At 42.0% G+C, this 25,882-nt stretch overlaps 1 protein-coding gene across 1 annotated transcript in view; it reads right to left on the reverse strand.

Annotated features, from left to right (window-relative positions):
* PHF21B (PHD finger protein 21B) overlaps positions 1-25,882 on the reverse strand; it is a 115,889-nt gene that overhangs the window by 83,251 nt on the left and 6,756 nt on the right. The window contains exon 3 of the mRNA XM_044277442.1: positions 22,047-22,297. Within this exon, the coding sequence (XP_044133377.1) occupies positions 22,047-22,297 (251 nt within the window). The remainder of the gene's footprint in view (positions 1-22,046; positions 22,298-25,882) is intronic.

The following is a 25,882-nucleotide window of genomic DNA, read 5'->3' on the forward strand; positions in this document are numbered from 1 at the left end:
CTTCCTCTGGATCAACTTGCAGGATGACAGGCCGAGCTGGATGGACAAATGTCTTTTTTTGGCCTTATGTACTATGTTATAGATAGATAGATAGATATAAGATAGATAGATAGATAGACAATAGATAGATAGATAGATAGATAGATAGATAGATAATAGACAGATAGATAGATCGATAGATATTAGATAGATAGATAGATAGATAGACAATAGATAGATAGATAGACAATAGATAGACATGAGATAGATAGATAGATATGAGATAGATAGATAGATAATATGTAGAAGAGCTGACTTTGTCACTTGGTACAGGTCATAGTACCACCGGTATGTTATGTGTGCACAGATACCTCCACAGATACTGAGAACCACTGCATGCGACAATCTCAGAAATACCGGAAAACACAGAACATGTTTACAACACTATAAAACGTTAGGCCTGCTCGGAAGGCTTTATAGACCCCTAAAAACTCATATTTAGAAGGAAATGAGAGTCTATTATGTCCCAAATCATCCTGCAGTATTTATCCCAGGCTGGAGTGAATGTGAGCGGAGAGTCAGCAGAGGAGTGAAGACTTACAGCTCAGCCTGGACCTCCCATATATACGATTCTCCAATACTGGATCAACCCTGCCATCTCCTGGCGCCGAGCAGACACACAGCACATCTACTATTATCCATGTGCTGCAAAAATAACACCACTGCCAAGCAGTCTATTAGTGGTAGTGTGAGAGAACAGCACTGACATGCAGATGCAGCAGAGCTGACTTTGTTTGTTATGGGTTCACATAATGCAATAGTTTTGCCTGCAGTCCTGCATCACAGAAGACCCACCCAGAATGACCTGCCCCAAATGACAAACTCAGCCTTGCTTCTTCTGAATAAAGGAATTGTGCTGCTGGAGAGAAAATAATACAATTAATGCCACTAACTCCAATCACACCAAACACAGTAAAGTACACTATATAGTATCATACACTACAATCCAACCAAGACTCTTACTTTTTTTTTTACTGATTCTTAACTATATATTGGTTTCTTCTCCACTCACATCCAAAGTACACATTCTGCTGGTTTATTTCTGTATGCGGTTTATATGCACTCAGTTGGATGCCATGTGACAACTTAGCAACTATTAATCATACACTGTCACCCCACAATGCAGGAATTCTAAAGTTAGCTTTAGACCTGAATAGAGAAGAAACATGTGACGTAGATCAGCCTGAAATAAGTCAAGTAAGGAGTATGCAAATATCTTAGGTATTTTATATAGATGTAAACTGCAGAATATCTAGGGATTTCCTTAAAGGAGGTGGGATAGTCGTTATTGCAAGATATGGAACTCATTACTATCCCATCCACTCAATAACCCCATCCTCCTTGTGGCACTTGAGGACATTATTGTGGGCACAATGACAACCATAAAGATGCTCCAGTTTTGAAGGACCAGACCTGGCAACAGTTTCAGTATGAAGCCATAGCAGACAGAAACCCCTCATAGGACGACATTATGGGAACCTAGCTTTATAAGGTCATCTTAAAGGGCAGAGACCAAAGGTCAATAAAGTCCATATTGCTGAATCATTTTACCAGTTTCGTGGGGTGATGAAGGTTATATAGACCTCCAGAGTCATTCATACCTGTCATGGCCGCAATTAGACACCAGAGGAAGAAGAGGTGTGAAGAGACCAATGTTACAAATAAACATGTGTCATACGCAACATCTGGTCTCCAAAAACCTTAGAGATGGGAATGTTATGGACTCTATTACCGATGTGGAGCTTGGATGCCCTTAAGTTGTTATGCCCATCATTTTAATAATACAGAGCACCAAATCCTCTACACAGACATAGATGTAAAGGACACAATTCTGTCTGCCTATAGCCACCAGTAGAGGGAGCTTAGGAGTGTAGTGTATACTGTTTTAGTCAATGTATAAGCAGTGTTCAGTAAGCTCCATCTAGTGGTGACATCCAGAATTTAATCTTTTACACTATGTAAGAAATTTGGGGCTCCGTATAAAAAACAGAGGTCAAATTTCTGCTATGATATCTAAAAAATTTTATCAGCCTGGAATAATTAATCCGGACTAATTTGTAGACAGTGTAAAATTTGTAGGCTTAGCTCACATTGAAAATCTGTATCAAAATTCTAACCATCAAAAACTTTAAAGGGTTTTTTCAGAAGTACAGTATTGATGACCTGTCCTCCCGATGTGACAGCATCCAGTAGTATATAAAAACCTTTTCTTTATTGAGGCATATCCAAAACATAAAGATGTAACTTTCAGACCCCTAGAGGTCAACCATCAAGACCTGTAGGGGTTGAAACATTGCATCTTTGTGTTTAGGATATTCCATAAGAAAGAGTTTTTTATGCTACTGAATGCTGTCACATTATTTTGCCTATGAGAGTGGGGTGTGGGGATTCCTGGATCTTTTCGGTATGGCTACATGGGGACACTTGCCGTGTGACAACTGTCATGCGCAGGATTGCACGGGCATCACAGTTTAGCAATGATCCCATAGAAATCAGTGAGGTTGCAGTGCGAGTCATACGTGTGCCTCGACTGCAACCCCTGACCCATTTCTATGGGATCACCACCACACTTCGATGCCCCTCTAATCCTGTTGCGCGACCAGTGTTGCCTTGTAGCTGTACCCTTAGATGTGGATCCTGCAGGAATAGTCTGCATTTGGGTGAGTGCTGTTGGGCACTTGTTTGTATCGACTATAGTCATGATAGGTCATCAAAATCTGATCGGTGGAGGTCCGACTCCTGGAACTCCTGCTAATTAGCTGTTTGAAGAGGCCATGGCTTCTTCCTAGGCCATTAATGTGACATTCAATGACACTTGTTTGTATGGACTATCCTCATGATAGGTCATCAAAATCTGATTGGTGGAGGGCTGACTTCAGGCATCTCTGTCGATCAGCTATTTGAAGAGGCTGCGGTGCCCTGGTGAGCGCTACGGCCTCCTCACAGCACACCGCTGTACATTATTTAGAGGCTATGCCTGGTATAGCAGTCCAGGTCCATTCATTTAAAAGGAACTGAGCTGCAAATAGTTTATGTGACCAATGAACATGACATCAATAGCCTAGGACAAAGCCACAGCCTCTTCAAACAGCTAATCGACAGGGGTGCCTGAAGTCAGACCTCCATCAATCAGATTTTGATGACATGACCTATCATGAGGATAGTCCATACAAACAAGTGTCATTGAACGTCACATTAATGGCCTAGGTAGAAGCCATGGCCTCTTCAAACAGCTAATCAGCAGGGGTTCCAGGAGTCGGACCTCCGCCGATCAGATTTTGATGACCTATCATGAGGATAGTCCATACAAACAAGTGTCATTGAACGTCACATCAATGCCCTAGGAAGAAGCAACGGCCTCTTCAAAGAGCTAATCAGCAGGGGTTCCAGGAGTTGGACCTCCACCGATCAGATTTTGATGACCTAACGTGAGGATAGTGAATACAAACAAGTGTCATTTAACGTCACATCAATGGCCTAGGAAGAAGCCGTGGCCTCTTCAAGCAGTTAATCGGCAGGGGTATTGGGAGTCGGCCCCCCACCGATTTAGATATTGATGAGCTATCCTGAGGAAAAGCCATCAAAATTGAACTCCCAGAAAACCCCTTGTTGGTCTAATGTGCACCACTTTTATGCTCCACAATCATGGATTTCAGCTTCATAAATGTATCTAAAAGATAGACACAATCTAGTATAAAACCAGAAAATATCAAGGATGTCAGAAAAAGTCGTTCTTTTGGCCACATCCGAACAATAAGTGCACCTAAAATGAGCAGTGCCACAACTTTGGGCCGTATTGCGAATGTTCTTTTCAAGCTATTTCTATGGTACTATGCATAGAAACATCACAGTGCCAAAATGGTAGTCTAACCAGGTATCTTGAACTCTCACGCTGAACATTCAACTTAAGTCGTTGAGGAGTATATTCTTAAGAGGGGAGGACGGAGAAAAGGTCTATAAAAAAATAAAAATAAATAAAGAAGGTGAATAAATTACTATGTGTAACTCCATCTGCAAACGGTTTCTCCTGATCTGCAATGTAATAATACGTGTTGCTAAGCTACAAGCTGTTAGAGAAGTTCATTAAAGGACATTTTCGACAAAGCTGCCAGACATAGAGAAACTAAAGACTAGATATTGGGATCTTCGTTTGGAGAGAAAGTGCCCTATGGAGAGGGTTCACTTACTTTTTCTTAAATGCTAAATTGGCTGCTAAATATGTAACAGGACAGCTTGTTAGTGATGGCTTCCTGCAGGAATACATCAGGCACATTCCTGAGATGGTCCTTTAGTCCCGTTTCATAGTCCATTCATTAAAGTCAAGGATTCTAACGTATGACCTGCCATTGAGAAAAGAACATGAACTCTTCCACTGAAGTGACCACGCTTATGTGCAGCAGGAAGCGGAGGAGAGATGTGTGAGTTTTGCGCAGTGAGAGTTTTGTGCTGGTAAAATAAGGTTAAGGGCTCATGCACACTAACTTATTTTTTTGTCCGTGTCCATTCAGTATTTTTTTTTTGCGGCCCATATGCAGAACCAGAACCACAAAAACACGTGCATTCCGTGTCCGTATGTCTGCAAGTCCATTCTGCCCCCAAAAATTGGACATGTCCTATTCTTGTCCGTTTTGCGGACAAGGAAAGGCATTGTTACAATGGATCCGCAAAAAACCCGGATGTAACTCGGATGTCACAAAGATGTTATCAGTTTTTTTTGCGGATCCGTGTTTTGCAGACTGCAAAATACATATGGTCATGTGCATGAGCCCTAAGGGTGGGTTCTCACGTAGTTTTTATTGGAGTTTTACATTTTTGTTGTGCTTTTTGCTGGAATATTTTGCCACTTTTTTAGGCAAAAAAAAACACCTGCTCAAGATGCATAGAAGGGAAAATAGTCTTTTTTTTAAATCTTTTTTCAAAAGGAATCACAGCATGCTCTGGGTCTGGAATATTTTCCCCCATTGCCTAGCATTGTCTATAGACCTATATCAAAGGGGGCACATACATTAAGCTAAAAAACACCATTAAAAATGTCAGGCATGCAAAAAATGTGCAGAATGCCAGGTGCTAAAACACATTACCGTATATGAGCAGTACAAAAAACACTGAATAAGTCAGGTGTTTTTGAGGAGTTTTTTCTGGCCTGAAAAAATGCTAAAAAAAACTGTGGGACCCTAATATATATTTTTTTAATATAACCTCCCTTCTGTTTGTCAGCTGCGTCATGTGACAAACACTCTGACTCTCCAAATAACGCATCATCTTATATGTACACAGGAAGCCAGGTTCTCCATGTATTCCAATGTCAGCCTCATAGAAATTAATAGAGAAGTAATTGACTTCCTGTCCTGTGTCAATTAGAGATCAGAGAGTTGGTCACATGACACAGCTGAGAGTCAGTAGGGAGGTTATAACTCACAAATACAGTCACTGGTAAGAAGATTACCTTCACTACAGTTTAAATCATGAACTTTTCTAAAAAGTCAGAGAATACATTTTTTTGTTGGAGTGCTTCTTTAATCTAGGGCTGTGGACTTAAATTTATAGCCCTCCAGCTGTTGCAAAACTATTACTCCCAAGATGGTCTGATATAAAAAAAAATGCTGGTTCTGTATTTTAGTGGATGAGTGGGGTAAAATGATAGAGGTCTGGGTCCACGGACAGTAAGGATCATTCATGGGCCCTTTCCAGCTACCATAGTTATACCTGAGCCAGGTTAACACATTGCCTATGGGCAGCTTTTATTTCATGTATATGTTGTATTGTTTGTACACCTATGAGGGCCAAATGTGTCATTTTTGTGAATGAGACATTAGGAATTTGTAAGGTGATTTAAGGGGATAACCTCAACAACTGTGGATTTTGTGGTGTTTTTTTTCTAGACCCCTTAATCGCAAAGACACCATATGATAAACAGATGTACACTACTAGCACCTCTTGACTTCAGTTTCTGGAACAGGAAGTAGCTGGAAGCAGTCTAACATCTACCATCATCAGACCAGACCTATTAAAGGGGTGGTCCAGGATTTTACTATTGATGGCAGAACAACTGAAAAGCAGGGGGTATGGGTTGTCAGACCCTCGCCACTCAGATATTGTGGCCTATACTTTTTTTTTGCTGCAAAATAAAATGACAGAAAATTCAAGGATTTTTTTTGTGTCATTGCTTTTTTGTGACCTTTTTTCGTCACACGTGTGAAATGCATTCCTTTAAGGGTTTGTTTTTTTTCCATATAGAAAAGGGTATGTAAAAATGCCTGAAAAATGACAACACAATTGGGCATCAAAAAAGGCATTTTCGTACTGTGTTTCAAAATTCTCATAGACTTTCAGCTAACACATGGAGTAGGAGGTTTTCAGGAAGTTTTCAAAAACACCACTGTATGTATTTTGCGGTCGGCAAACCACGAATCTATAAAAAATATGGATGCCGTCCGTGTGCATTCGTGTATTTTGCGGAACCGAACAGCTGGCCCTTAATAGAACAGCCCTATCCCTGTCCGTAATGTGGACAATAAAAGGACATATTAAAATTTTTTGCGGAACAGACATACGGATATATGGAAACATACGGACCCCATTGAAATGAAAAAAAAAAAATACGGAACGGGCACAGAAAGAAAATACGTTCATGTGCTTGAGCCCTTACTGCGGTGGGGCTAATTATTCTGTCACCCTGTAATGCAGGGATCCTCCTCTTACCTATCGCGGCTCATCTAGTAGTCAGTCTAGAAAGAGTACCCCTCCTGCCCCCCTTCACTGTACAGAGACATACAGGTTTGCCTCTATGCCTATGTCTGGTATTACAGTGAATGGGGCTGATCTGCAATACCACACTTTGCCCTAGGACAAGAGTGGCGCTGTTTCTGAAAGACAATAGCTATGTTTTCTAATCTCATACAAACCATTTAGGAACCAGAGTGAAAATAGGACATCTGAATTTGGAATCTCCCTGCCTTACAATACAACTATTCCCATTTGCCAAGGGAGCAGTTCTGATAAATGTTATACATCTGGGAACTGCTATCTAAGTATTTTCATGACTTTGGGTTCTTTACAATATAATTAAGGAACCCTTGGGAGTGAGGGACATGGCCCTCTGGGACAAACTAAAAGGAATCCAACTAGAGACTAAAATCTGTTGAGTCTATTAGTTATGCTCAATGCCAGGCAGCTGCTTCCCTGCATGTCTCTGCCAGAGAAGGGATTGCACATGCCAAGAGAATGGGAACCATATTTTTTTGCTTTCAATAGAGGATGCAATTCCCTGCATGCAAAGCAAATAAAATATAGTATAAGTGTCAAATAAGTGACCAAGAGCTTCTCCAGGATTACTATGGATTTTAACAGATATGCCCATGTAGTTGCTTACCTCATGTGCCGTACATCTCCCCATGCTTTTCTTTTCTCAATTTGGACTCTCCTGACCCGTTTTCTCCATGTAAACCAATCCCTCTGGTTTGTTTCCATCCTGTATGTAGCACTTCCTGTTGCTGCACCCAACCAAACCCATGATGCACTTCTCCTTTCTCCCTAACAACGCCCAGCTAGCTCCTCCCACCCAGCTATTTACATAGACACTCCTCCACTATCACTGCCCCTAACAACGCCCAGCTAGTTTATAGCTCCTCCCACCCAGCTAGTTACATAGACACTCCTCCCCTATCACTGCCAGAGTTGCTGCTTTGACACGCCCATGGACATAACATCACAGGAAAGAGGTGCATGGACATGGTCATGTGACCATGGTCCAGAACACAAGAGCAATAAAGGAGAAAGAAATACATTACAAAATTACAGCTACCTCCGTAAATGTTTATTTTAAAGGATATTGATGCAAACCGGAAAACCCCTTTAAGATTGAATCAACAGGCCAAACATGAGCTGCATCTTCTAGAGGCTTACTAGAGGAACGCCATGTGCACCGCCATGTGAACACTATGTGCACCGCAAGCTGCAGAATTTGGCCTGGCACGGCAGACGTAAGTGAATATACATTACATGGCCCAAAGTGATGAGTGTGCAAAATCTGTGCATATTATATTTCAGCGGGCTAAAGAGGTCGTATTTAGCCGTAAGTGGCGTCAGCAATATTACTGCTCCAAAACACAGACATAATCAAAAATAATGAAGTAGGTCATATCAGAGTAAGCATCCTCATAGTGTATGCATTACAAACAGCAGGCTAATGCTAAGATAACAGCTGAGCAATGGGCAGAAAGACATGAAGAGGATAGGACTGAACGTACATGTCATCTGTGGAAGGCAGACCATGTGGCACTACGGGCCCTTGGAGGGCCTCGCCCTGTTGGATCCTATCCCCTTTTGGGGAAAACCTGAGCTAATTGCCCAGGACAGCCATTTACCAAGCTCAAACGACCCAGGACTACTCAACACTATGGTGGTATTGTGTGGTGGTTGAATTGCGCTATTATATGGGTACTATATACCGTATTATGTTGTTGTTTGGGCATTATATGGTGGTATCATGTGCGTTGTTTAGGCAGTGTAAAGCCCATGTGATAGGTGGGATTCTCATGTCTTGGAAGAACAGGGGTCCTGCCACTTACCACAGGACTACTATGCCACCATGTCTTTGCTGTAAAGGCCACTCTTAACCATTTCTTTACTGCCCAGGTTTATAGTAGATGTACTTTTTTTCTTGTAAGATTACTGTACAATCTGTCGCTATGAGCACAGCGATGTGTGGCAATATTGGTGCTGTGTGGTGATTGATCTGCTGGGGCTGGTGCCGAGCGTTGTAGCTCATAGTCATCTCTCAGTGAAGCCCTTGCTGTAGGCAACCCAAGACCCTAGCAGCCAGGTGCAGCGTCATGCACTATTAACCAGTGCCTGTGAGCATCACTATGAAACGGGTTACAGAAGCAAGCCTAGGCGAGGAGGGTACTGCCTTAAAGGGGAACTCCAGCACCGAGGCAGATTTCTGAAGTAGCAGTTTAAGGAAATCCATTTTACTCATTTATTTCTGGAACTTGGAAGGTACTGGTTCTCCTTGCAGAGATCCAGCTGCTGTAAGCAATGTTACCTGAGAAAAAGTTAGCAAATTAGGAAGAAAATTGTGCTACATTTCTGATGCTTGGAACGGTAGGTGACAACCAATAAAGATTTCATGGGAACTGTCAGCTTTTCAAGACCCCCGAATCAGGACTGAAGCAGTTTACCACAGTAACAGTTGTAAGATTTATCTTCTGTTCAACCATAACTTGTAATGCTGGGTGCCCACCAACGCAATTTCTGCAGCTCCACTTGTCACCAAGCTTTCCTGGACTCCCGAATGGCACATGTAAGGCCTCATGCACATGACCGTTCCGTTTTTTTGCGGTCCGCAAACCGTGGATCCGCAAACAACGGAAGCTGCCCGGGTGCCTTTTGCAATTTGCGGAACAGGCGGTCCTTTGTAGAAATGCCTATTCTTGTCCGCAAAACGGACAAGAATAGGACATGCTATATTTTTTTTTGCGGGGCCACGGAACGGTGCAACGAATGCGGACAGCACACGGAGTGCTGTCCGCATCTTTTGCGGCCCCATTGAAGTGAATGGGTCCGGATGCGGACCACAAAAACGGTCGTGTGCATGAGGCCTAATGCTGAAATATGGCTCTATATAAAGGTTCTCCAAGACCGTATAGAGTTGTTAATCACACCCAAAAGTCAAGTTACTACCTTAAAGGGGTACTCCAGGACTGATGCAGTTTTCCATAGGAGCAGTTCTATTAATCCTATGTAGCCGTTATTACTTGAACTGGAAAAGCTGGGTGACATGTAGAGGCTCTGCTCTCTCTGCAATTGCCAGACCCTCTCCACTTTCATAGTGCCTGGCCTTGTCAATCAAAGCACAGAGGGCGCAGCAGTTGCAGAGAGATCAGAGCCTCTAAGTGTAATGGCAACGCCCCCGTTGCTCCTAGAGGCTCATTTGCATATAATAAAACTTCCTTTTTCTCAGCAATATGGGCACATAGGAACATGGGACCAACATAGATGCCTTCAGCTGCCAAGCGCACATGTAATAGGCCAGCCAGTGTCATAGATACAAATCTACTGACAGATGCCCTTTAATATAGCTTTCCCATTGACCTGGATCCAATCCACCCAGCTATGGTCTTGCTCCATTCTGCCTCTAGATTGTGGCTCTTAGGAATGTCTAGTGTACTATTAGGAGGGTATACTTAGACAGATGTGTCTGTATGTTATAGGAAAACTGGGTGACATTCAATGAGGCAACTATCTTGGTTGTTACATAGCTGGTTTTGTAACAAATTATAATACAAATGTATGTCCTGGTATTTCCAGGATATTGAGTGACCCCCAAATAAACTATTTTGGGACATTTGTATCAGAGATCTATATTTAGTACAAATCTTTAATGCTTTGTGTACACGTGTATATGTGCTTCGTGTACACAGCCTTGTCCCTATTTCATTCCGCTAACAAAAGATCTGCAAAATACGGAAACCCATACTAATATCTGAGTTCTATGTGGCAGTATTGGATGGGCTTTGTATGGCAATGCCATTGTGCTATTATTTTGGGGCTATGTGTATTTCAGAATTATGCAAGCAGTGAATGGCAACTTTATCTGATGTCTTTTGGGTAGTATTATGCGGGCAGTATACGGTATTATACTGCTATTTGAGCACTTTATATGTTCAATGTATGGCAGTATTATTTGAGGATTGTATAACGGCATTGTAAAGTACTTTATTACACTATATAATGATATTATTAAAGTAAAGTATGTTACTACTACTTAACCAGTATTATGCTATTAATATTCTTCATGCCCTTCGTGTTTCGGTCAGGGGCCTCCTCAGCCCATTACTCAGTATTAGTTTTCTGTCGGCTATTACACTACTTTTTCTATTCATGGCACTTTGATAAGTCTGCCCCGCGTCATGTTTTGCTGCACAAGATCATGTCACTCATGCTGAGCAGCTCTACAGTGGAAGGGATTTATGACACATGAGTCCAGGAGCTTCATGGCCTTTATGGAAATCTCCACAGGAATTGGGCAGAGGAATTACAGATGCACTAAATACAGAGGGATGCAGAGTTCTAGTGCCTGAAGGAGCCTAAAGGCCTCTTTGCCACATTAATAAGATATCAGTATTATAAATTGCACATGGTAGTGGGGGGCCCTACTGCATATTTCCTATTGGGACCCAGGAACTTCAAGCCATGTGGAGAAACTTGGAATGATGGGGGGTAATATTCTGCTAAATATTAGGATAGATTTGCATCTTAGTACTAGACAAAATGACCATGTTGTAAGAGGGACGTGACCGCTGTGCAAAAGTTATCAACTTAGGCTACACTCACATGAACAGGAAAAATGCTCGTGTAACGGCCATCACAATTACTTTTATTACCATTTGAAGTTTATGGGGTTATTCACATGATGTAACGTCATGAGAAGTGAGTGTATATATATATATATATATATTTTTTTTTTTTCCTCTTAATGGATCTGCTGATACTACCAGGGCTGGGGGGGGGGGGGGGGGGTATTTATAATGGGCGCACAATGGGGCATAAATATGTATATACTGAGGGGGCACTATGTGGGCAATTATTCATCATGGGAGGTACTATGGGGCCATTATTAATACTGAGGGTACTATGGGGCCATGTAATGTGCAGAGGTAACTGTGGGGGGCATGAAATACACAGAGGGCACTGCAGTTCTATGAATTAGGCCTCTTTCACACGACCGTATGTCTTTTCCAGTGTTTTGCAGGCCGTTTTTTCCCGATCCGTTGTTCCGTTTTTTGCTTCCGTTGTGTTTCCATTTAGGTTCTGTTCTGTTTTTTCGTTCTGTTTTTCCGTATGACAGTAATTACATAGAAAAAATTGGGCTGGGCATAACATTTTCAATAGATGGTTGCGCAAAAAACTGAACGGATACGGAAGACATACGGATGCATTTCTGTGTTCCTTTTTTTGCGGACTTATTGACTTGAATGGAGCCACGGAACGTGATTTGCGCACAATAATAGGACATGGTCTATCTTTCAACGGAACGGAAAAACTGAAATACGGAAACGGAATGCATACGGAGTACATTCAGTTTTTTTTGTGGAACCATTGACATGAATGGTTCCGTATACGGAACGCAAATAACAGCCCGTAAACAGAAGAAAAAAAACGGTCGTGTGAAAGAGGCCTTAGATCCATTTTTTAATGCCCGTTTTTATCGGGCATTAAAAACGAATGCAAAATGTATGCAAATTGGCCATTAAAAGGCATCTGCACCAGAAAATGGATGCATGCGCTGATGCAAAATGGCCATGAATAGTGTATCGGTTTTTAATGGCCATTTTCTTTTTTCATTCATCATGTGAATGTAGCCTTAGAACAGAGATACATACAGTATGTGGCAGTAATAAGTTACTCAGCACCTCGGAAGTTTGTGATTTAACATGAAGAACCATGACGAGGATGCGTCACCCATGCTTTTCCATCAGACTTCATTTATTATATTAGAAAATTATCTTCATTTTTTTTTTATTCACTTTCTCTTTTTATACTATCATGCGATGCAGCAACAACTGATATGGGAGAAACCTCTAGCTCCTTTCATCCTGAGCTTCCTGGTTCATGACTAATTTTTCAGCATGGTATAACATGGGACAGGGTGGGACTGGAACTCTGTAGATCAGGGCAGATTTATGTGACATTTCTTGGTGACAACCCCTACAAGCACTGCAACCATACATGCTAATGATACCTGTTGTAATCGGCCTATCTCTGTGTGTTATCTCTGTTCTCCCTTTTCTATTTAATGGTGTGTTGGCGATAGAAGAGGAGAGGAGATGCACAATGCTGATTAGCAACATGATGGTTTATAACGGCGTCAAATGGAGTCCTCAAACACTTAAGGGTGCTTCACATTACAATTATACACAAGTATTGGGAATTTCAACAGCACCTCTGCTCCCTTCTCACCACAGAAGCCTGGCATCAATGGCATCAAAGAAACAGAGCGACCTGGTCAAATAATGTAAATGGTCTTGAGTGGTCAATGTGGAGAAGACATAACAGACTATAGGTATATACTGTATTCAAGAAGGCTACATGGGTCAGAAGTTATGAACTTGCTGGTGCACAGAAACATCCTGGACAAGGTAGGTACATTGGGGAGATTTATCAAACTGGTGTAAAGTAGAACTGGCTTAGTTGCCCATAGCAACCAATCAGATTCCACCTTTCATTTTATAAAGGAGCTGTGAAAAATGAAATGTGGAATCCTATTGGTTGCTATGGGCAACTAAGCCTGTTTTCCTTTACACCAGTTTGATAAATCTCCCCCATTGATTCTGTATGCCAAGATGTACAGAGGTGTAACCAAAAGAGACAAGTAGCTCTGGAATTTGAGGTGGCCTAGTGACTCTTCTGCCATGTAGGAGCAAAGCAGTACTATACGTGGCTCCTGCCGGTGGTGATTTTGAATCTGGGCCAAGCAACTTCATTGTATCCAAGAAGGTCCATTATCTGAACAAGCAGCATTTATATAAAAGTAAAAAAGTTAATATTTGTAAAAAAGCAGCAGACCCAGAGATCACTTTTCAATAAATGTTATATTTTAATTACAGGTATGTCCTAATAAAAATCCTCTGGCTTATTCCCAAAACCCCACCTCTCCCGTTTCCTATGGACTTTGTTCGGGTCCATACTGTTCCTGAGGCCTACCATAGCTGAATCAATAACAGACATTTTCAAATATCCATTGTGATTTAGTAGCACTAGAACCTCTCATATAATACATCAAAGACATAATAAGTTAGAATACTTCGTTTTTTACATACTTTCTTTTATGTATACATCTACAGACATACCATCTTATGAAAACCCCAAGAAACAAGTTATCAACACAAGTCTCCAAATTGCGATAAAACCAAAATCAACACGTACCATCTTATTAAAACCCCAAGAAACAAGCAAATTGCGGAACGCGCACGGACGCCATCCCTGTTTTGCGGATTTGCGGACCGCAAAACACACCACGGTCGTGTGCATGAGGCCTTAGGCAGAGATAATTGCAGCAGTTGAGTTCATTAAGTGTAGTTACTTGGGGCTTAAAGGGGTTTTCCTGTTTGCTTCAGCATCCTTTAAAAAGTTTAAAATAATCAATTAGGAAGGCAGCTGTAATTTTGTAATGTATTTCTTTTCCCGTCACATGACCATGTCCATGCAGCTCTTTGTTATTTTCATGGATGTGTCAAAGCATCAACATGGGCAGTGATAGGGGAGGAGTGTCTATGTAACTAGCTGGGTGGGAGGAGCTGTAACCTAGCTGGGTGTTGTTAGGGGCAGTGATAGGGGAGGAGTGTCTATGTAACTAGCTGGGTGGGAGGAGCTGTAACCTAGCTGGGTGTTGTTAGGGGCAGTGATAGGGGAGGAGTGTCTATGTAACTAGCTGGGTGGGAGGAGCTGTAACCTAGCTGGGCGTTGTTAGGGGCAGTGATAGGGGAGGAGTGTCTATGTAACTAGCTGGGTGGGAGGAGCTGTAACCTAGCTGGGTGTTGTTAGGGGCAGTGATAGGGGAGGAGTGTCTATGTAACTAGATGGGTGGGAGGAGCTGTAACCTAGCTGGGTGTTAGGGGGCTGTGGCAGAGAAAGGAGAAGTGCATCATGGGTTTGGTTGGGTGCAGCAACAGGAAGTGCTACATACAGGATGGAAAAAGACCAAGGTGACAAGGTCAGGATGGATAAGCAACTACATGAACCTATCTATTAAAAGCCATAGTAATCCCAGAGGACTGGGTTGAGGGGTGGGAGGTGTGCACTGCTATCATATAACTTTTTTCCTGACACGCTAACTGCATTTTCTGGTGTCTGGTGACAGAGGATGGAGCTGTCTCTACTCCTTCTCATTGGATTTTCTAACATACTTTACTATCCACGTCTCATAGCATTGCGGTATAATACGGGGCGCTGATAATATTATTCCTTGCACTACAAATGTTACTCCTTGAGAACTTTTGTGAAGCACAAGAAGAATCCAAAAATACTACAGAATGAGAAAAAAAAGGAATGCCATTTAACATATGTGTAATTCTAAACATATGGAGAAGTAGCAGAACTTAATTTGCTAATGCAACATAATTGCATTTGACATACTCAACTCATCTTAAAGGGGTTTCTGATGGAATCATCATTACTTACCTCACCCTGAGGCCGCAATTTGACCATAGTCCTATCCGCTTCCTGTTCTCAGGCTCGACACAAAAGAAATTGCTTGGACGGTCTGCTCAGCCGATCACTGACCGAGGTGGTTCACTACTGCAGCCAGCGATCGGCTGAGTGGCCAGTCCAAGACATTTCCTGTGTGAGATCTGTGAGGTGAGTAATGATCGGTATTTTATCTCACTGCATTGTTAATTAAACTATTTTAAGTTTGTTTCCATAGGCTTGCAGAGATAGATGGATAGATAGATAGATAGATAGATAGTGGATAGATAGATAGATAGATAGATAGATAGATAGATATGAGATAGATAGATAGATAGATAGATAGATAGATAGATAGATAGATAGTGGATAGATAGATAGATAGATAGATAGATATGAGATAGATAGATAGATAGATAGATAGTGGATAGATAGATAGATAGATAGATAGATAGATGGATAGATAGTGGATAGATAGATAGATAGATAGATAGATAGATATGAGATAGATAGATAGATATATATTACTGCCTGCCATAGACTGAGAGGAGCCTGATATACCATGGACTCCTATACCCCCACCCTGGACGTGTCCCCACCCCCAACCCTACCCAATTATTTACCACTTGCTTTGGCAATGCTAATGTATTTAGTCCTGCCAATAAAGCTGATTTGATTTGATTTGATAGATAGAGATAGATAGTAGATAGTGAGATAGATAAAGATAGATAGATGATAGATAGATAGATAGATAGATAGTGGATGATAGATAGATCTGGATAGATCGTGGGCTCGATAGATCGATAGCTAGATAGCTAGATAGATAGCTCTAGCTCGATAGCTCGCTCTCGCTAGGCGCTCGCTCGCTCCTAGCTCGCTCGTCATAGCTCGCTCGATCTTCGCTCGCTCGCTCGCTCGCTCCTCGCTCCTCTCGCTCGCTCCTCTAGAATAGATAGGATAGATAATACATAGATATAGATAGATAGATAATAGATAGATAGATAGATAATATATAGATAATAGATAGATAATAGATAGATATAGATAGATAGATAGATAGATAATACATAGATATAGATAGATAGATGATAGATAGATAGATAATACATAGATATAGATAGATAGATAGATAGATAGATATAGATAGATAGATGATAGATAGATAGATAGATAGATATAGATGATAGATAGATAGATGGATAGATAGATGATAGATAGATAATAGATAGATATAGATAGATAGATGATAGATAGATAATAGATAGATATAGATAGATAGATGATAGATAGATAGTGGATAGAAGCAGAAGCATTTAACAAGAACTCTATTACCTGCCTAAGGTTCTGTTGAGAGACTTTAGAAGGACTAAGAGAAGAAGTACTACAACCCTCATCATTGCTGTTGTCCATACGCTGCTATTGGGGACTGATTACTGTGTGTTATATGCCTTGGAATTGTGCATTGCTATTGCAATTGCCAGCTGTACTACTACTCCTATTCTGCATTTAAGTAAAGAAAGACTTTTTATTGATATCAACCGGCCTGGTTACTGAGTCTTTCACCATCCTGCCAAATACCGAACATCAGGAGAACCCAAATTATCACCAGTCATAAGCTCCAACACTAGGGTGTGCCCCGAGGGAAGCAATGGGTGGGCCCTCCATTCAATGTACGGTCCCAGGGGACGCCAGAGGGGAGGTTGCCAATGCAGACTACTGAACATTAGGCTAACTTTCACACTCGCGTTTGGTGCGGATCCGTCATGCATCTGTTCAGAACTGATCTGTTTGTATTATCTTTAACATAGCCAAAACGGATCCGTCTTGAACACCATTGAAAGTCAGCGGGAGACGGATCAGTTTTCTATTGTGCCATATTGTGTCAGTGAAAACGGATCCGTCCCCATTGACTTACATTGTGTGCCAGGACGGATCGTCAGGCAGACACCAAAACGTTTTGGTGTCCGCCTCCAGAGCGGAATGGAGGCGGAACGGAGGCAAACTGATGCATTCTGAGTGGATCCTTTATCCATTCAGAATGCATTGGGGCAAAACTGATCCGTTTTGGACCTCTTGTGGGAGACCTGAATGGATCTCACAAACGGAAACCAAAACACTAGTGTGAAAGTAGCCTTAGTACCACCAACCACAATCACTACTCTCATCCTCTGCACCTCCCTGACAGGCCACTGCACAAACACCCCATCCAATTACCATACTATTATCCAGCATAGCCTAAGTATGCAGATGGTAAGAGTCAGTCAAATCTCTGATCCCTCTGGATTTGCTAAGAGCCATGATACGTGTGCATACATTACCAGGATTACAGAAGCCCTCCCAACAAAAGAAACATCTTCTGCCAGAAGTAAAGTTTTCAGCAGTCCTGGAAAACCTTTTAGGCCGTTGTAGAACTACAAGCTCCAGCCTACAGGTGGCAGCGTATCAGACTGTAGACATGGATATCAGGTCAGCCATTTTATTATTACATATATCATATATCAGATGTCCGTGAAAGATGGCTATTGGCAGCAGCCATTTTGTTTGACTCAGTAGACATTGTGAGTTACTGGTATCACAATCACTTAAAGATCTGTACATTTTCATCGTACACATTCATGTTTCCACACACTTCTTGTACAGTATTAGTATTACAAGTAAAGCACCACCCTTGAGGTGGCCATACATGGTGAGATATAGACACGTTGACATGGCAACTGATTCCCCTTCATTTGATCCTTCAAGATAAAAAAATTCACGAGGCCGACTTTAGGGGTATGTGGCTAGTATGGTCACACAAGGCACTTCACCACTGGTTCTGATGACTTGAGCACACAGAACGCACACCATGACAATCCCACTCTTGGTCCATGGGCCAACAGATGGACAGCTGCATCCTTCCTTAGAGCCCATTCAAACAACCATATTTCTCTGTCCGAATCCATTCCGCAATTTTGCAGATCAGATGCGAACCTATTGATTTCAATGGGGCAGCAAAAGATGCGGACAGCACACGATGTGCCGCACTTCCGTGGGTATTGCATGGCATTGTTATGTGGACACATGGGGGAGAGATTTACTAAGCATTACAGGCCAAAAAAGTGACAAAAGTTATGGAGAATGTCATATTTGTGCCTAATGTGATTTTTTGGGTGCTTTTCGACACGTTTCTAAAGTGTGAAGAAGAGGGGCGGGGCTTAGTAGAGACGGAGCTTCCCATGGCCCACATGATTTACTATAATCACCCTATATTAAGCCTAGTAAGGACATTTGTGCACTGTATGGCATTATTTGGGCACTATATAATAATAATAATTAAGTAGTGTATGGTATGGATATTTTTGCCCTATATGACAGTACTATTTATGCTCTCTATGGTATACTACGCACCAATAGACGGTAACTAACAGGACACCTTATAACCTATGGATAGTCCTTGAATCACATCATTGAAGGGAGATTTTCCTTATGTTATATCTGGACAGCACCCCAACTTTGGTCCAGTCTTCACATTTGGTTAAATTATTTCATGTGTATGGCCAGCTTGTGATGGCCTGGAGATCACCTCTAATCACATCTTCACATATCACATTGGCGAAGGTGTATGAACATCAGGACAAAATGAAATGACATTGATAAAACAGTCAATACGTTGTCACCATTGCATACACAGTATACAAAAGAGAGACACTTGACAACCGTAAGAAGGCAATAAACATCCATTAATGATGAAAGGTCTAAAGGGCAAACTTGTGCTAGGACAATACCCGGCACTGACGCTATGTGCGGAGGAATCATGGGATTGACTAATAAAGATGTTTTATAAACTTTATCATCATCGATCATCGTTAAAAGCGACGGCAGAAACCGCAACTGCGTAAATAAGTTCCTTCACCGAACACAAGAAGCCGATGGATTCAAAAAAACAAAGGGCAAGGTAATATCATCAAGGCAATATGTAATGCAAACAAGCAGCTGTGGTCTCAATCCCCCCACAGTGCTGCAGCCCTTCCTCAACAAGCTCCATATTTAACTGGCTGCATGTTGTGTGACAAGAATTAAGTCAGTAGCGGGATGGGATGACAACACGCATCAGATTATTAGACCTCGGCCAATGAGATTTATAGAGCAATGGAAAAAATGGAGCAATGAACTGAATGATAATGTGTGACGATAAATCACTCGCTCAAAGTACAGTTTATGAAGCAGTTCTATAAACTAAGAAAGATAATGGCGGCGACGGTGGCGGACGGACACAAGATAATATTAGCAGGTGAAAAAAGACAGCAAAAAAAAAAACTTAAGAAGCAAAAAAAAAATCTGGAGTGGAATGTGAGATGGTCTGCAGTCATTATGGTGGAGAGGACATGACACACGTAGCTACTCCAAACTAATAGATGAAGGCCTAATAATACAGTCATTTATTCCCAACAGTGTTCCATACTGTAAGCATAAACTCTTCTTAAACTCTACAATTGTTGATCATGAATTGACTTGTGTGTGTAGAAATGCATAAAAAGATGGACTGCTCCAGCTGACTACAATCCAATCTATATTGACCCCCCCAATCATATTTCATCATAATATAGGAGTAAAACACCAATATATGCATGTATATCAATATGGAGTCGGGGAGGAGATCTTCTAGGCATATGAGTAGGGTGCCTATACTTCTTCCCCATGCAGGAGAAATGACTGCAGATGTGCTTCGTAAAGCGGAATATAAACAGGCTGAGAGGACCCAGCATTGCATTGTTGCGGTAGAAAAAAAAATCTGCACCATTGATAGGAACTGAAGTCAACAGCTTGCTCCTGGTACTCCATTAAAGGTCTAACAACCTTCGGTGAAAGATTTGTTTTGCTAAATAGGAAAGTATCTGATTTCTGATTGCGTACTGTGATTAAACATCTTTGTGTGTTCTATGTGAGTAGAAGGTGGAAAGGGGGGGGGGGGGGGTGGATTTTATCCCCTCCCCCTCCGAAAATGGCATCAAAGCAATCAAAATGGTAATGTTCAGCATGAATGGGGCCCCATCCCCCATCTCAAACTCTGCAGACTTTTCTCCATGTTAAGAAAAAAACCAACACCCCTTTCCACACACAAAATGGAAGCTTCCACTATCAAACTGAGAGTGCTGACAGACCCTCATTAACATGACAAGGTTTCCAAACTCGAGCAGAAGTAGGAGAAGAAGCTTAAATCAAGGACCTGAGGCAACAGATGAGGATAAATGAGGGATGGGGGATTAGGAGAGGTCGAAAGGAAAAGGAGCTGTCTTAAGTTTAGTGCTGAAAACTGCTGCATTCCTAAGGAAGCTCGATCGATTCATTCAAAGAGGGTGGGGGGTGGAAAGAAATATGAAAGCAGCACAAACACACCCTAGGGTATCACAAAACAACAACCAGTACCCCCTGTACACACACACACACTCAGGGGTTCTTCTACAAGGCACAGTGTGAAAGTTCTGATTGTGCATTGCACTACACCGAGAGGAAGAAGAAAGCTTTTCAATGGCATCTGTCCATGGTGCTGAAAGGCGCACGACCACACAACACACATTGCCTCCCCCTCCCATTTCCGGCACAGAACAACCAGGGAGGAGGGCTAGAAGGGGGGGGGGGGACTACACTTCTGGCAAGCAAGTATGTCTCCTGTTATACAAATAATATGTTAGCATACGAACCCAGATTGCCATGACGTGGCAGGTGGGCACATGCAATTTCATCAAAATGTGTGCTAAGAACCCCCACACTATTATACATAGCAGCAATGAATATACCATACAATGCAACTTATATTCTACGATCTACTTGTATCCCTATGCACCCTTCCTCAAGGCACCTGTTTACTATATCTTATAGAAGGTGCACACTAAAGTTTTTCCATTTTTTTTTTTACTTCTGGCAAGCACAGAGTTAACTTTGTCGTGCCAAGAAAAGAGAGTGAAAGTGTCTCAGTAAAGAGAGGAGGAGGAAAAAAAAGTGCTCAATGGATCGGCTGCCGCAGCAATCTGCAACAAAGGGCACTTCCAACACCCATCTGCTGCCGCTGAGCCACTCATGAAATAAACACCCGCTCTCCCACCTCCTCTAATCAAAGTCATCCAAAGAGTGCACGTTTTGTACACCTTCCTAAAACATGTCGACCAACTCAAAATGGACGCCTAGAAAAAAAAAGCCAAAGAAAAGCTATGTAACTAGTAGTCCTATGTGAGTGTGGTTCTAGAGAAAAATGGTGCACACAATGAACTCAACAACCTTGACATGGCTTAACTGGAATGCCACACTGTTATAGGGTGTTCACAAAGTAGAGAATGAGTGAATACGACAGACATGAGTGTACATCATGTTACTGGTGTGTCATTGAGGGGTATGTCATGATTCATCTTGGATGGACTCTTGCAGTGACAACTTCTTCTTCCCTTACCAGAAACCATGCAGGAGGACAACAAACTGTAGGTAACAGCCATCTAAAAGAGTTCTGATGGTCCAAGTACAAGAGCTCGAAGGGAGATGGGTTTCAAACCCCCCTCCCCGTGGTGAGAGTCGAAAGATGTTAATGATGGGGAAGGAAGCAAAGTGATAGATGGATCTCAATGAGTATCTCCTACCTCTTTCCTGTAAATATCCATGGAAAAAGAACTAAGATGAGTCTACTCCTTTCCATGACCATGATCCCACCATGAAAGATGCCAAGCTGATAAAGTTTGTCATCCTTGCGGTGCACAACTGTACTCCATCACAACATAACCAATCCAAGAAGCACAACCAAAAGGAACCAGAAGAAAGAACATAAAAATGCAAAAAACAACCTCATTTACCTGTGGATCTTGCTTCATCCGTGCAAGTAGTTTATAAGGAGGTGAGGAAAATATGGAATCTATGGTTCTTTGCGCAAACAAAGTATATCCAGGAAGAAAAAAAAAAGGAGAAGTAGTGTCACAGGAGGAGGAGGATAAAGAAAGTGTTTCAAGTTTGATGGAAATGGGGAGGAACAAAGAAGCAAGTAAACACACAGTGAGTGTGCAAGGCAGTTTCCCCCAAGCCAGCTCATAAATATTCAGGTCTCGTCCTAATCTCCACGCAGCAGCACCGCATTACTTCCAAATCCTTGTTGCTTGCTCTAGCAAAAGACAAGAGAGGGAGGGGGCAGGGAAAGAGGAGGGAGGGGAGGAAGAAGTAGTGAGAGAGGGAGGAGAAAAAGGGAAAGGGGGGGAGTGGGAAGAATGGGAGGGGGATGTGGGAGAAGAGAGAAACAAGGGGAAGGGTAGGGAGAAGGAGGGGGTAGAGTGGGGAGAGTAGAAGGAAGGGGAGTGCAAAAGGGGGGAGAAAAGTGTAAGTGGCCGCTGGTGAGTGTTAGTGATGGGAGAGAGAAGAGGTGATGCAGGCGGAGTTGATATATGAAGTTCTTAGGGGAGATTGGAGGAGAACTGAAGTATGAGACAAGGAGGACAGATGGCAGTGAGCAAATATGATAAGGTTGGAAAGTAAAAGTGATGCAAGCGAATGTACTGAGTAAAGAAGGGGAGGAGATCAAGAGGGAACATGATATTGTACTATGGGCAATGTTTACCTTCTGTATAAAAGACAGGAGGAACAACAGAAGGAAAGAAGAAATTAAGAAAGTTAAGGAGACAACATGAACAGAAGAAAAGAAAGTAAATAAAAAAAAGAACAAGAGGGAAGTACGAAAAGAAGGAATGTTTACTTCCAGCACATGGATTGAAGGATGGAATGAATAAAAGATAGATAGATAGATAGATAGATAGATAGATAGATAGATAGATAGATAGATAATGAAGGTAGTCAAAACAAAAGAACAGAAGGCGAATGAAAGAACTGAAAAAAAAACTGATAGATGCAAGGAAGGAATGTTTACTTTCAGTACATTGCATAAGTAGAGAAGAAAGATAATTGGAAGAACAATATGGTGGGAATAAAAGTGAATGATTTTTAGTGTGTAAAGTGTCTTAAATTGTACTGAAACAGAAAGAGTGTGCATATGTAGCTCTTACAGAAGACTAAAGATAAGTGTAATGGAAAATAAGGAATATGACAAAAGGAGGAAGAAGGGAAATGAGTAAACGTATGAAAGTGATTGACTAGGGAAGGAGAGTGGGAAGAGGGGGAGGGGGACTGGAGAGAGGAGGAGGGTGAAAAGAAAGGGGTAAAGATGGAGAAGCAAGGAGAGAAAAAAAGAGTTCTAGTGAGTCTGCAAGATGTCAAAGAATAGTTGACTCGTGAAGACTGGAAAAACAAGGGAGGGAAATATGGACAGAAGGAGGACAGACTATTGGAGAATGTAAATATTAAGATGTGAAGCAAACAGGGAAGGAAGGAATATAGTATAGATGACAGGTCATAACATGAAGTTCCAGAGCACCTATGCAAAATCTGTAAAAGGTATCCACACAAGACCGTACAGCTGTTTAACAAGATTCCACCAGAACAGGCCTCGACATGGTCGGCCAAAGAAGTTGAGTCCATGTGCTCAGCATCATATCCAGAGGTTGCCTTTTCAAAATAGACGTATGAGTGTTGCCAGCATTGCTGCAGAGGTTAAAGGGGTGGGGGGTCAGCCTGTCAGTGCTCAGACCATACACAGCACACTGCATCCAAATTGGTCTGCATTGCTGTCATCCCAGAAGGAGGCCTCTTCTAAAGATGATGCACAATAAGTGTCCATTCTCATGTTGGCAAGTGTTTCGCGGTCCGCAAATTTTTGATCCGCAAAACACGGACACCAGCCATGTGCGTTACACAAATTGAGGACCGCACATGGCCGGCACTCTAATGGAAATGCCTTTTCTTGTCCGTGGCTGTGGACAAGAATAGGACATGTTCTATTTTTTGCATGGCCGCAGGAACAGAAGTGCGGATGCGGACAGCACACAGTGTTCTGTCCGCATCTTTTCCAGCCCTATTAAAAATGAATGGGTCCGCACCCTTTCTGCAAAATTGTGGAACGGTTGTGGACCCATAATGCAGACATGTGAATGTACCGTAGAGCCTGCAAACAGTTCGCTGAAGACAAGCAGACTAAGGACATGGATTACTGGAACCATGTCCTGTGGTCTGATGAGACCAAGATAAACTTATTTGGTTCAGATAGTGTAAAGCGTGTGTGGCGGTAACCAGATGAGGACTGGGAATACAAAGACTAATATGTCTTGCCTACAGTTAAGCATGGTAGTAGGAGTGTAATGGTTTGGGGCTGCTTGAGTGCTGCGAGCTGTGGGGAGCTAGTTCATTGAGGGAACCATGAATGTCAACATGTACTGTGACATAATGAAGCAGAGCATGATCCCCTCTCCTTGGAAACTAGGCTGCAGGGCTATATTTCAACACAATAATGACCCCAAACACACCTCCAAGTTGACAACTGCCCTGCTAATTAAACTGAGGGTAAAGGTGCTGGAAGGCAAAGCATGTCTACAGACCTAAACCCTATTGAACATCTGTGGGGTATCCTCAAGTGGAAGGTGGAGGAGCACAAGGTCTCTAACATCCACAAGTAGAGATGGCCTTGTGGTTCGCCAAACTGGCGAACATATGGTGATGTCCACCGGCGCCATATTCTTTTACATTGTGAAGAACTTTGACCCATGACACATCCATCAGGTGGTACAGGACAGCCAATTGAGACGTTTCAGCACATGGACACACCCCTACCTTATAAATAAACCTGATCTGGGCGCCATTTTACATTCAGTCTTTTGCCAGTGTAGGGAGAGGTTGCTGTGTGGAGCAGGGACCGACTGTTAGGGACACCAAACGCTAGCTAATAGGGCCACAAAAGTCCTTTTAAGGACTGGTACAGTTGTGCTATCGATAGGTGTGACTTACTGAGGGGTGTAATATACTTATAATATACTTTCTAACATAGAAAATATATTATAGTGCATTTGTATTGTGCATCAGTTGTGTGCGGTCCTGCTGTGATACCGCAGCTATACAGAGGGACAAACGCTATTGGAACAAATAATTTCTACTGGTGTGATATACCAGTTGCCCCCCGAAAAAACTGATTGAAGCAGGGGTGTGATATATCAATAATATACTTTCTATATAGTGCATTTGGGTAGTGCAGCATTTGTTTACGGTTTTGCTGCGTTACCTCAGCTACAGATAGTGACAAACGACATTGAAACAAATAATTTCTACTGGTATGATTTACCAATTGCCCCCCCAAAAAAACTGATTTAAGCAGGGGTGTTATATACCAATTATATACTTTCTATATAGTGCATTTGGGTAGTGCAGCATTTGTGTGCGCTTCTGCTGCGTTACCGCATCTACACAGAGTGACAAACGACATTGGAACCAATAATTTCTACTGGTGTGATATACCAGTTGCCCCCCAAAAAACTGATTGAGGCAGGGGTGTGATATACCAATAATATACTTTCTATATAGCGCAATTGGGTAGTGCAGCATTTGTGTTATCAAATTATAACTATTATCATTAGTTTTTTTTTCCAGAGGGGGGATTTCGTTAGCCAGGTTTTTAACCCAATTTTATATTTTTAGTTATTTTAAACCTACGTATTGGACCTGTATTTGTACTGGCCTGCAGTAAAATTGATATCCATTGACCGTGTAATATACCTCCGGCCACATAATCACTTGATCTTTTCTGTCCTGTGAATGCCTAATG

The sequence above is a fragment of the Bufo gargarizans genome, chromosome 2, assembly GCF_014858855.1.
Source record: "Bufo gargarizans isolate SCDJY-AF-19 chromosome 2, ASM1485885v1, whole genome shotgun sequence".
Taxonomy (NCBI): domain Eukaryota; kingdom Metazoa; phylum Chordata; class Amphibia; order Anura; family Bufonidae; genus Bufo; species Bufo gargarizans.